The sequence below is a fragment of the Dendrobium catenatum genome, unplaced genomic scaffold (assembly GCF_001605985.2).
Source record: "Dendrobium catenatum unplaced genomic scaffold, ASM160598v2 fragScaff_scaffold_1016, whole genome shotgun sequence".
Taxonomy (NCBI): domain Eukaryota; kingdom Viridiplantae; phylum Streptophyta; class Magnoliopsida; order Asparagales; family Orchidaceae; genus Dendrobium; species Dendrobium catenatum.
The window spans coordinates 718,436-731,703 of record NW_021319478.1 but is presented as its reverse complement, the minus strand read 5'-3'; the positions used below and the strand labels follow the sequence as shown (position 1 = coordinate 731,703).

General features: G+C 33.5%; 1 protein-coding gene across 1 annotated transcript; it reads right to left on the bottom strand.

Annotated features, from left to right (window-relative positions):
- Positions 1-2,828: 2,828 nt before the first annotated feature.
- Positions 2,829-10,591, bottom strand: LOC110105858 (probable mitochondrial adenine nucleotide transporter BTL3). The gene is made up of 4 exons (XM_020835523.2): positions 9,807-10,591; positions 7,100-7,403; positions 6,266-6,733; positions 2,829-3,164 (listed from the first exon to the last, which is right to left on the bottom strand). The coding sequence occupies exons 1-4, from the start codon at positions 10,229-10,231 to the stop codon at positions 3,096-3,098; spliced, it is 1,266 nt and encodes a 421-aa protein (XP_020691182.1). The 5' UTR covers positions 10,232-10,591; the 3' UTR covers positions 2,829-3,095.
- Positions 10,592-13,268: the final 2,677 nt, after the last annotated feature.

Here is a 13,268-nt window from a genome sequence, read left to right as displayed (position 1 = left end):
GAATTGTATTTTTTATCTTCTAATTAATCATCCAGAATAGGGGTTTCAATATTTGACCCGACCCGAAAACCCGACCCGAACCCGACTCGAAAATTTCAGGATCGGGTTAGGGATTTCGACCCGTTTGCAAAACCGGGTCGGGTTCGGGTTGACCTGGAAACCCGAAAGCAACCCGATTTGACCCGTTTTTAATTAATTTAGGAGGGTTTTAATGGATTTTTATTAAATAAGTAAATGATATTTCAAAAAATTATAAACATTATTGTCCAAATTAAATTAATCTTGATTTATTTTAAATTAATTGAAGTAAATCTTACCTTAATTTGATTTAGATTTAAATAAATTGAATTAAATAAAAAAATTTAATAAAATATATCTGAAACGGGTAGGGTTCGGGTTAACCCGGACCTGAAGCGGGTCGGGTTCGGGTTCGAAAAACCGACCTGTTTGCAAAAACGGGTCGGGTTGAACAGTGTCGGGTCAATTTCGGGTTGGACCCGAACCCGACCCGTGACCCGGTTTTGACAGCCCTGATCCAGAACCACTAGTTATCCAAAAATAAGGTAGCAGAAAAATAACATTTCATTCCATTTTATAAACATAACTATATACATTTTCATTTCTAATAAAAAAATCATATACAATAAAAAAAAATCCTATTATATCAGTCCACACAATCTTTTAGGCTACAAAAATAAATAATAAACAAAACACCTATGACAACAACTCGGATTAACCCCACCCCACTAGATCCTAACAGAGTGAGCTAACAATCCATAAAGTTACTTGAATCTATAACTGCAATAAATGCATAATAATAGAAACAATGTGATCATTCATAATAGCAGTATGATTATGTAATAGTAAGAATATGTGACAATCAACATGAACAGGAAAAATTAATGCAACCATTACAACTCAATGATTAATGATCAATAACCACATAGAGATCAGCACGATTTATCATCTCTATGCTCATATTAGCACAACATTGTAAGTGAAATGATGTATCTGGACATATCTATTATATACTCTTATTTTGCCTCTATGTTATGCTATCTATACTTGTATGCCTATCATATATTAACAAGTGGTTTATATCTATTCTATGTATGTATACAATATCAATACATTATGTATAAATATAATGTATCATATATACTATGTATTATTGTATTAGTTGTATCTTGGATCTTGTTCATGTCATATCATATCATTTATGCACTTTGATATTATACTCTATTCTACATATGCAATTTTATCATGTATGCATGTCATATTATAAGCAAGGCAGACATTCTGGATTCTGTGGTGTTTTTCCTATATCAAGTCTTACAGGCTTACCCTATATTTACCAGTCTCAACCATATCAGTCTTGTAAACAGGAATTAGCCATATTATTCTCAATCACAGGTTATGTGGCTTTCATGTAAGAAATTGTTACTTTCGATCCATCTGTATATGATATCATATTAGTCAGTCTTTTTATGCCTTTATTTTCATATCTTTTGGAATATCACTACAGATCTTATTTAAAGGAAAGTCTGTGTCTCACCCTCATGTGCAGAGTAATATATCTCCGGTCAACCTAAATCAATCAATCATTTTCAGTTAGCTTATCTTACTTTCACATGCATTTCAAATCATATTCATCATATAATATCAATTATCATGTTATTCAATCAATTATCATAATAGGCCAATCAATCTAATGTACTTATCAAAATGTAGGTATTATCTCAAAATATATATCATATCAATAAACAAGACTTTCATTCATGTCATGTATTTCATGCCTACATTTGAATACGCTAGCTCCTATGTAGTTTAGGCATACTTTTAATCGATTTAGTTCATTCAATATATATATATATATATATAATTATTAAAATGCTCAGAAAAATGACATATATCAAAAATTTCATAGTGAAAATCGTTTAGATCAAGAGAAAATATTTTTTTATCAGATTTAAGAGAAAGAAAAATCGTAAAAATTTAAATCATTGAAAACAAACGAACAATAAACAATAACAGCATTAAGATCCACAACAATAATAAGCCTTTAACCTATTATATGGTATCAACTACATAGATCTTTTTTTCTCCCCATTATGTTCTATTAAAATTCAAATTCTCATTTAAATCTTTAAAAAAAAATATCATTTTTAATAATTTATAATCAAGCACGAGGCCACAAATTAATATTTCAATATTATCCCTACATTATTAAAGAAATGCTATATATATATTCCAAACCCGAATATTTGGGTTAGTCATTTAATGATGATGATGATATGCTACAATGCCAAAGCTATTATAGCATAAGAGAACTGACGCAACTGCTTGTTAAGTTGTTATGTAGCCCCCATTTGAATTAGGTCCAGGCAACTCAAAAAGGTTGACATAAATGAAGGCTAAAAAAAAAAAAAAAGTCAGAGCAGTGCCATTTTATTCTTGCAAATATTAATGTTTGCTAAAAAATTTTAAACATACAAGATTTATTAAATCACCTAACAAGAAATATTATTTTTTGAAACATTTAGGCCAATTAAGATAAAAACTAAAACAAACATCATCACAAATATAAGATTCGAACCCGAAAAATTTTGATTGATAGCCAAAGCTCCTGATCAACGTATAACAATAAATACTTATCCTCCATTATAGCACAGATGTGGCTTATTGCTTCAGTGGTCCAAAAAATTGAAGCAAGCCTTGTGATGCATCACATACTGCCTCAAGATTTGAAAAAATCAGTTAAAGAAGTTTTCATTTATTTAAGAAAAGCAAGAAGCAAAGAAGGTAGTAATAAGGATAAAATGGCAAGATAAATTAAAATCCGCCATTTAGGAGCTCGAGATTGAGAATCAATTTTTTTTAGTATAGAGAAAGTTATTAGAAGGTAAAATGAAATGATGAAGCAAGTTCATAACACATGCTTGCAGGCCTTCACAACTGCAGGCCTTAAGATTAAATGTAAAGGTGAGAGAGAGGCTAGTAAACTTTGCCATATTAAATAGGGCCAAAAAAAAAATCTCCAGCCACCAAATCATTCTCTCACATCTATTGGAGCAGTGGCCATAAATGGATTTTAATCATTCGACTTCAAGGACGATCTTCATAAACTCATATACAAAGTAACTGATGGCAGCAGAAGGTAAAACCTGGAATAAAAGTGCAGATTAGAATTAAAAAGCATAATAGTAGGAGTTTGAGATAAGGCAACACTGAATGATGAGTAAAAGGAAAACACTCATAAAAAAAGTTGATGAATGAATAGGAAGCTAAGTTGACAGACAATAATGGTGGCGTGCCTCTGTGTGTGTGTGAGAGAGAGAGAGAGAGAGTTCTGGTTGTAGAGTCGTAAGTAAACTTAGGAGTTCAAACAGGGAAAAGGAGTTGTTTGAACAACCTGCTGATATACAATGCCACTTCTAGGAGACGCTGTGTGACAGAATTACACTACAGATGCTGTCATTATATATCCAACCTATATTGAAATTAATTCTCTCCGACTATGTTGTGAATCCACCACATAATCTTGTAATTAGCTAAATGTTCGTTAGTAAAGTTATGAGTCTTCTCATTTTTTGTTTCTTTTTTTCCTTTCTTAATTTCTGGAGTGACTGAGCATCCAAAATTGCACAAATTAGCATCAAGGATCCCAATATCATTCATCTTGTTGAGCCTTCCACCTTCTGCTTCCAAATCACCGATTTCGTCAAGCCTGCCTTCAACAATCGCTAATCTAGAGCATATATCAACATCAACTATATCTCCAACCAAAATCTCGCCAAAATCTCATAAGTTTGTCTCATGGAGCTTCGCTGCCATTCGGCTATTCTGCACACAAAGCTGTCTTCTCTAGTTTTGCTTGCCTCTATCTTCGTCTCCATCTCCTTGTGCCATCAATACACGTATTCCACGGTTCATTGAATCTCTGCTCATGCCCAAGAAAACCTCCCTATTATCAATAACTTCATCCAGATTTACGAACAACTCCCCTCAAACCTCGGTTGATCCTCACCAGAACCAATCGGATTTTGTTGACTGCCACCTGCCAAGTCATCGTCTTCCAGCAACTCACTGCCGCTAAGATCTATCACGAAAATCATAAGCTGATCATTCGAGCTCTATTCACAACATTTATCAATATTTCAAATCCTTTCAAGTCACTCACCACACCCATATCTTAATCTTGCTGCCGAATTAAAATCCTACATCGCTATCTTGCATTGTTAGGTCCTCATCATGCCTATGCTCAAGATCCAAATTCCCTGCTGAGCTTCTATGTTCCCCATTTCCAGATCTCTCCGACACCTCCGCCCAATCAAAACCAGTTGACAACAGGCAAAATCACATCTTTTTCTAACATTTGATTGCTTCCTTAAGAAGAGCATTGTCCCTTCCACACATGGCTATAATTTTTCCTCTTCATATAACTGCATAGCCATGTATTGATCTAATATGTTTTCTTTCATGGAGGACGACATCTATTTGATTAAGGATTGTCCAAATGGCATTTATGTTTATTATCTTGAAATATATTACATAATCATAATGAAAATCGTCTTCAACTACTTGTTCAACATACATCATTAACAACAACAAACAATTCTCCACCCACAGCTCTACCTTATGCTAACAAGTTTTGGATTAACCATATTGCGAGTCTATGATTAACATATAAATCATTCTTGTGATTAGTATTGATAATAATGGTTAGTTAATGAGCTAGTTTTATGTCCTAAAAATACTCCTAGTTATGGAGGATGGAAATACAAAAAATATGAATGAGTTTCTCTATTTTTATATTTTTTCTTTATTTCTTTAATTTCTAGAGTGATATAGGAATTTGAATTGCTCAAAATAGAATTTATGATCATCACAAAATGTCTCTTTTATCCCCCAAATTTACCCTCTCAAAGTTGCACTACAATTGTTATGCTTCTTCAATTCCATGGCATTACTTCTCCACATTTAAGATATGTTCATACTTCATAGTAAGTAATATGAATTCATAAGTTCAATGTCCTTTAAAGAGCTTGATCATAATTAAAGAGATAGATGAGCATATAACTACTATAATTAATGTTGGAGAGAATTGCATAAACAATATTATGCAATGATAGGATATCCTAGAAACTCATTAAAGGTAAAATTTATAGAACCATAGTCAGGTCAACGAAGTTGTATGATCTGAGTGTTAGTCACTAACAAAATCATTGATATCTAAGTTGAGCACAACAAAAATGATAATGTTAATACAAATATATGATGACTTTAAAACGGATAAATTAAAAAATGATTATATTAAAAAAAATAATTGAAGTGACATATTGGACTTAGGTGGTGAAAATATTATAAAAAAGGCACTTATTAGAGAGTAAATAAAATGAATGTTAGAGGAATGTGAAGAAGGGTAAGTCCTAGGGTTACAACGATAGAAGCTATTTAAAATGATTTGCAAGGAATAGATTTAATATCTTAGTCAGTACACAATGGGAATGAATAAAAAGTAATGATTCCAAAAGCCACCCCAATTATGTGGGATAAGTCTAATGATGATGATGTTCAATGTCCTACATTTTTTCTTGTGTACAACGAAGATGCGCGCAAAACTAAAGGCTCTCCCAATGTAGGCATGAGCAGTAAGCACTTCAGTTTTGCAAAAAAAAAAAAACCTAGAATAGTTCATTTCACATTTACAATCACCACCATTGTAATTTTGAGAGTGGACAACTGCCCACCCTCAGCATAATGGGGTTCTGCCCCTGGATGGAAGCTTAATAGTACACAAACATTTTTCTTGTAACAAAATTGTGCTCCCAATAAATTCTATAATTATCATAGACATCATGCAAAGGTTCACAATTAGTGGAAGATAGTTCAAGTCCCAAACATTTCATTGAATATTTAAGAGAAATTATTTCAGTTTTTTTACTGCTTTGTAAGGAAGAGCACTTTATATAAGAAAAGATGAACCAGTCTGTTATGCTTCCAGAATGGTAAATATGAAAATTACACATTACAAAACAGGAAGTTACTCGGGGAACCTTGTTTCAGTCTCATCCTACATATATTAAACGTAGAACCTGAATATGTATAGATTAAATGAATGATGTTCATGCTAAGCCGCTCTTGAATAACAGATTTAATTTTAAGAAAGAAACAGAAGGATATTATTTTACCATTTAAATAAAAACTTCTCAAAAGATGCATAAGAGAGCCAACGCATAAAATATAAAGGACATGCTGATATTACCTGTAGCAAGCTTGGAATCAAGCCAGCATAAAGTGCTGGTATACCACCTTGCTCAACTATCTTTACACACGTTGCTAATGCACTTAATCTAGTTGCTTGGACCTGCAATTGTAGTTTCCTCCTAACAACTTCAAAAGGATATGTGGCAGCCTCAGCACAACAGCCAGAAATAGCCCCATACAGTAAAGTTCTCATGGGGCCCAATTCAAGCTGATCCAATGCATTCAATTGATCTCCTTGTTGATTCATCAATGCAATTCTCTTCATTCCTTCAGGCGAATGCAGATAAGCTGACTTCAATATATCATATACTCCATAAAAAACTGCACCAGATGGTGCCATGCTAATAATGGAAGGCACCAATCCCTTATACAAGGAAAAGAATCCCTCCGTGTAGACCATGTGTCTAAATGCGCCGATAACTCCACCTAATGCCTCACCTCCTGGTGCAACCATCTTTGTTCGGATCTGAATAATTTGCAAGCCAAACGACCTTAATCATATCCTTCAAAAAGTTATAGGGAGGTGTTGGGGGGGGGGAGAAAATGGACTAACTATATCTTTAGATATGCATGCTGGACTGAATTTCTAATTTATGAAAAATGAAAAGAAAATGGACTAACTATATCTTTAGATATGCATGCTGGACTGAATTTCTAATTTATGAAATTATAAAGTCGATAAATCATGATATCAAGGAGATAAATATACCTTTAAGAGTTGCTTATTTTGAACAAGGGACAAGATACAAGATGTACTTAGCAGGGGAAAGAAAATAGGGAATAAAGAATCACATTGTAAATTGCAACAATAAATGTCCAGGATGATGCATACCGTGTCCATTGGAATACACAGTATGGTAGCAGTGATTCCAGCTGCAGCTCCAGCAATAAACCTTTCAAAATTAGTCGTTTCCTCATTCCCAGAAATTCTGAGTAGTTGTTTTCTGTATGTATCGTATGCATAGAAGTTAACTGCTTTAAATGGTGCTGTGCGAAGAATATTGACAAAATTTCCTCTCCAAAAACCCTTTAAACCTTGTGTGGTGGCAATTTTCTTAATGAGCTCAAGCAGATTGCTCTGTTCACCTCGAACCATGTACTCCAATTTCAATCTCTCAAGTGGAGCCACAAAGGTTCTGGAACAAGAAAAAAGTGTTCTCAAGTTTTTTTTTTTTTGTGACAATGAAAAAAATAATTTCTCTAGTAGCATTCCAATTAGAAATATAAGGAGATGCTTGTGACAAAAACTTAGACTCGACATTGATCATTGATGTAAACCTATTGTAATTTTAGCTCCATCATACATATATTGAATAAGTTTAGCCTATTTTTGACAAAAATTGTTATCTTAATAGCTACCAAATTAACTCTCATGGAAATCGATCATATGAATTCTCAATATCAATAAAAATTATATAAAAATCATTTCTTTGCTTTCAATGCTACTCCATTAATTGCTTGAACATTAAAACCACTTTCATAGTTGATCATCATGCATGAATGATTCTCTAAAATTGATAAATTTTTCTAGATCTATGTTTCAATACTCTCTTTCATAGCTCCATCATATGACTCGTACACTTGATTCATCTCCAGTTAGCACAATTTGAGAATTGCCATTATTTTTAAATATTGAGATCTCAAACTTGTTTAAATATCGATATCCAACTGCTTATTTTTCAATCATTTAACTTCTTTATATTCTTCGAAATTTTATCAGAAAATTTTTTTTAATCAAATTACTATAATATTCCTCATAATACTAAATCTAAAAGATATCTCATATGGACCTAAATATTAACTTCATGCATTTCCTTCAAAACTAACTCCACTTCACTTTTTGGGGATCAATCTTTAATGAGTTAGTATATTGTTTATTATGCTATTCTAAAATAATTTCTTTGTTAAATCTCTCATTTAGTTAGTATGAGGGGTGATAAACAAATACTATTAGTCTGTCATAGTTATAAAATGAATACATATTGGTATAGTCGAATTCCAAAGGCCAACCAACTGACGAGGAATCCTCCCAAACAAAAAGAAAAAAAAATTAGAATTTGCTTAGTAACAAAGATTGAAGAAAGTGAAGCTTTAATCGGATAATACCATCTCTTATCTTGATCTGAAAGCTTAAGAAGTAAATCATCTCATTGATGAATTCAACAACTTTATACTAATCAAAGGTGTGCCAACTAAAACAATTTCTCTTGTTGCAAGATGGTTACTGATGTAAATGCAAGCTAGATTGTGATTTTCTGATGGTACAACTATAGGAGTTAGGCATAATTGCTGATAAATGCCCATACGATGAAATTATTCTAAGCAAGGACAACATAATGATCGCCTCTACCAAATTAATCAATTAAATATGCTGCTTTTAAGATCACTTACTATAAACTGGAAACGTTCTAATACAAATGCTTCCAAGTCCAACACACTTAGAGCTATATGTTCTCTCACTGAAACTTCTGATATGAAGTGCAAAAAAAATTAATTTAAATGGATGAAAGAAAAGACTTTTCTTGACTGTCGATCCCAAAATAGAAAAAAAAAAACTCTTATATCACTTCTAGTAAGCTGGTTCCAGAAATCAGGAACTTCATGGTTCCTGGAAAGATAGATTGATGAATATGATGGTAGCAATGAACAAAAACTGAAAACTGGAAAATACTAAGTTTATGAACACACATATTGGTTGTGTTACATTACGATAGGAGTACCCTACTACCATAATGTAAGAGCAAAACTTTATAACAAGAAATACAATACTTAACTTATATGCACCTTTCAATTCTTCAAAAAATATTTGGGACAAATAGAATCTATGTTCAAACTGGGCAAGTTAAATGGAGCAAATACAAGTGCAGCAAAGAAAATCCCTAATTATTATGTATTTAAGTGCTCCCCGACCTCATCACCGATCCCAGAAACCATATACAAACTCACCCACTATCAACAGTTGAAATCAACTGTCAATAAAACTCCACGTCTACTTAATCTTACTTCCCATCCTTGCATTCAATGTAGTCATTAATTCCTTCTGTTTTAGATACACCAAATAAAGCAGATTAAAACTTTCTTCCATTGCAAGCACCTGCTGCACTGAAGGCCACATAGCATGCTGGAATTACTCAAATGAATTATCACAAAATAGGAATCACCAAGAAGAGATGGATCTGTCTATACAAACTAACATGCTAGCATAGCAACAGATTAATGAAGTTCTAAATTTCTGATCCTCCCAATTGGTATAACAGACTAATCAAACAGAAAACCACAGCCAGGAACCAAAATGTAAAACCATTTTGCCACTCATAACGGGCCTCTAGCTCATACAAAGGAACGTTCACACATAAATCTACTAATAAAACCTACCATTCTACTCCATAAGGTACACCAAGGAAAAGTAATGGCGGATACTGATGTAAATGTGGAAGGAAGAATGTTGACTCAAGTATTGACAAACAAACAGTAAGAATTTGCGGCAAGAAACGGATCCAAATTCTACTTTTGCACAAGATTACGGAAGAATTTTGTACCTGGACACCATGGCAGCAACTGCTCCAGCCCACAAATGCTTACTGGTATTAATAGCACCAGCTCCCGCCCCGCGTACTCTAACCTTCTTTTTCTTGACCACCAAAATAACCTCATCCTCCTTCATCTCCTCCACAGAGTTATTCTCCCCATTCTTCTCGAGAAACCCGACAGACTCCCGAGCGAATCCCTCACCCCCCTTCACCGATAAACTCACTGACAAGAATCCACGCACTCTGACCACCGACAACCAGCGAAAAGAAGCCCTTTGGGGGGACGATACCGACGATATTAAGGACGCCGGCACGACAGGGTCGATGAACAATCCACCGGCGACGAATGCGCGCGACTCTCGAAGCGGATCCTCTCCAACTGCCGGAAATCGAACGGGTACGGAGTCGCGGAACCATACTTCGATTCCGCGCATCTCTTCTTCTCTGCTAAGGACTACAAGAGGGGAGGGGCGTATTTCTAGTGTTAGGGTTTCCGTAGGCCGGCATAGGAGAGGCGTGAGGAGAAAGAGAGAATGGAATAAACAAATTCTTTTGCGCAAGGGGCTGAAGCATGTTGGCGTGGACAATGACAGTGGGAAGTATTATGCTTCGGCTCCATGGCAACTAGGGCTTGCAGGTTGGGGCATTTCACGCTTGCGCGTTCAGTAGTCGATCTTTTTCTTCTTTCGCCAATTCTTCGCCAGGATTTTGACCGTCTTCTCGGTGACGACTGAGTATTGAGATGACAGTGGTTAAGGAGAATCTCCGCTGACGAGAAGTACTGATTAATTATAAAATGTCCATATTGTTGCGTATTAGGAGAAGGCCAAATTTTTGAAACGAGCTGCTCAGCAACCATTTTTAGGAGAACAAGCAGTATTGAAAAAGTATTTGAGAAGCAGCGGATACGCTTGGCCTTTTGGCGCTTGTTGGATTGGCGCATTCTATGAATGTGTGTAACAGGAGGACGCATTTGGGTTATTCTACGAATTGCGCCGAAACATTAGGTGTATTCGCTCAAAGTTAAAGAACGGAGGCCCAGATATTTGCAGTAAATGTCAGGCGACATTTTGACTCAATTTTTGTGCTTGAAAACGTTGTTTGATATTAAGTTATACCATTCCTATTTTGCCTCATTTTATTTACTCCAAAAAAAAAACAAATATGGTGCCTCATTTTCAATGCATGAATATAGAAACTTAATTATTTTGTTAATAAGTTAAATACTTAAATACGTCTCTATTTAGTTATATGTATTATATATATTATATATGAATAATATGCTAATTTTGTATAATATTTAATCATATTAAACTTTAAATTGTTAAATTTAATTATATTAATATATTAAAAAAATTTAATATAAAGTAATAAATAATTTTTTTTTGAAAAATGAGAACAAAACTAATAGAATTGTTTTAAGAAATACAAAATTTTTGAAACTATTCTATAGTTTCAAAAATTTACACGTTAATTTTTTACGCTATTCATTTATAGAAAATTATTGGTATAAAGCTAATCTACATTATTTGAGAAACACAGAAGAGCGTAGATGGTATTTCTTCCACCGTATATATTACTTTTGTTTCTGATTTTTGATAAATTTTGTATTGTAGAGGTAATTTTAATTTTTAATGAAGATTGAAATATAATTATAAAAAATGAGAATGAATTTAAATAAGAAATAAATGTAATATATAATATCATAAGTTTTTTTTTATTTAAATCTAAAATAGAACTAATTAAATTTTTTAGAGAAATTGCAATTGAAATAGTGCGAAAAATCATTAACACAAATTCATGAAAATACAGGATAAGTTCAGTAATAGAAATGATGACATATGATTAGAATTGAACAAAGGTAAATAAATTATTATTACATTTGGCTCAGAACTATACGCATACGCGCTTGGAGTTGGGTTAGAGTTGGACAGCATAAGAAATTTGCTGTGAACTGCTGTTGGATGTATTGCCAATCTTTTATGTTTAGAAACTCCTTCTTCTTTTTACCATCTATAATATTCAGCTATTTATATTTTTTTGATAGAAATGCATCTTGATTAGTATGCCATCTTTTATAAAGGATACAATGTTGCACATCGATTATTGGATTCTCAGCATTGACCACAACGGAACCATCTTTTTTCTGTGTGATTTCATTAATTCTTGTACTAAGAATAGGTATATGAGCAAAATGACCATTATGATCCGTAAACCTTTGTCGTATAAATTTCCAGCCCATATCAGTAATTGTTTCTCCATCCACATACATGGGGTGACGACTTTTGATAACTTCGTGATATGTATCCCATAAACTATCGTATTCATACCAAGACCATTCATGTAAACAACATCGAAAAAATTTATTTGATCTTGCTTTCTCCTCCAAGAATTCATCCATAGGGTACGACATTGATTCTGTCAATCAAATTATTCCATCATATATCAACTTCTCTCTTGGAATAATATGAAAGAAATCCCTAGATGGTGAGCCCTTTATTGATGAGGTCCTTGATGATGATGATGACATTATGTGCTAAAATTTAAGCAAATGCGCAATGAGTTATTACTTAAGCAAATAATACAAGTAATTATGTAAAGGCCAATAATACCAAAAGTAAAGAAAATAAGTATTTGAGTTACTTAGCACCTTAATCTTATACATCAAATATTAATAATTGATTTAATTTAAGCACACATCATAGTCATTTCCTAAGCAAAAGTCGTACACGAGCTTGAAGTTGCGATTGTGTTGGACAACATTTGAAGTGGTACATAAATCCGTGTTGCAGGTGGTTCCAATCTTCACCAGCTAAAAATTGTTTCTCCTTTCCATCCTGAGAACATTGTGTTAGCATTTTGTAGTTATCTAAAAGTCATTTATCTGCTTTAGGTCACTAATGATGATATAGAATACAGTGATCCATATCAAGCATTGATATTCCTATCCCCGGCTCAACTGTATCATGTCTATCGCAACTCAGTTCTCGAATACGATCCTTTAGAAAATTTAATGATACTAGCTGGCCGTTCATATCGCAAAATCTATCTTGTAGCAACTTCCAACCACTCGATCGAAGTTCATAGCCAGACCTATATTACCTTAATTTCATAATATCATCATTTTCATGCCACAGGACAACATCCTCGTCTTCCCCCCAAGTATGTAGAAGACATCTAAAAATTTCATTTGTTGTTGCTTTTGCTTCCAGGATTTCATCTGTGCTATAAGACAAACTTTTATGTATACGGGTACTTCCTTCTTCTATTAGTTGTTGTGTTGGTGTGCCTCCCATTTTTTCATTGACCTCAGAGTATATTTTGTAATAATAAACTTCTTCTTCCTTCACATGTGGATTCCTATGAACCAAGGAGCGAAATTTGTTATGAAACAACTTGGAATAATATTCAATTCAAGTATGAAAGAACGTATAGAATACTATATTTTGCGTGCTGAGCATAAAGAAGAGA

Bases quoted from the DNA above. Each gene is read 5' to 3' on its own strand.
- LOC110105858 (XM_020835523.2), bottom strand. From the start codon at position 10,231: ATGCGCGGAATCGAAGTATGGTTCCGCGACTCCGTACCCGTTCGATTT. The intron at 7,404-9,806 runs GTACAAAATTCT...TTCTTGTTCCAG, and splicing joins GTTGCTGCCATGGTGTCCAG to AACCTTTGTGGCTCCACTTG. The intron at 3,165-6,265 runs GTAATATCAGCA...CTTTTATTCCAG, and splicing joins TGATTCCAAGCTTGCTACAG to GTTTTACCTTCTGCTGCCAT.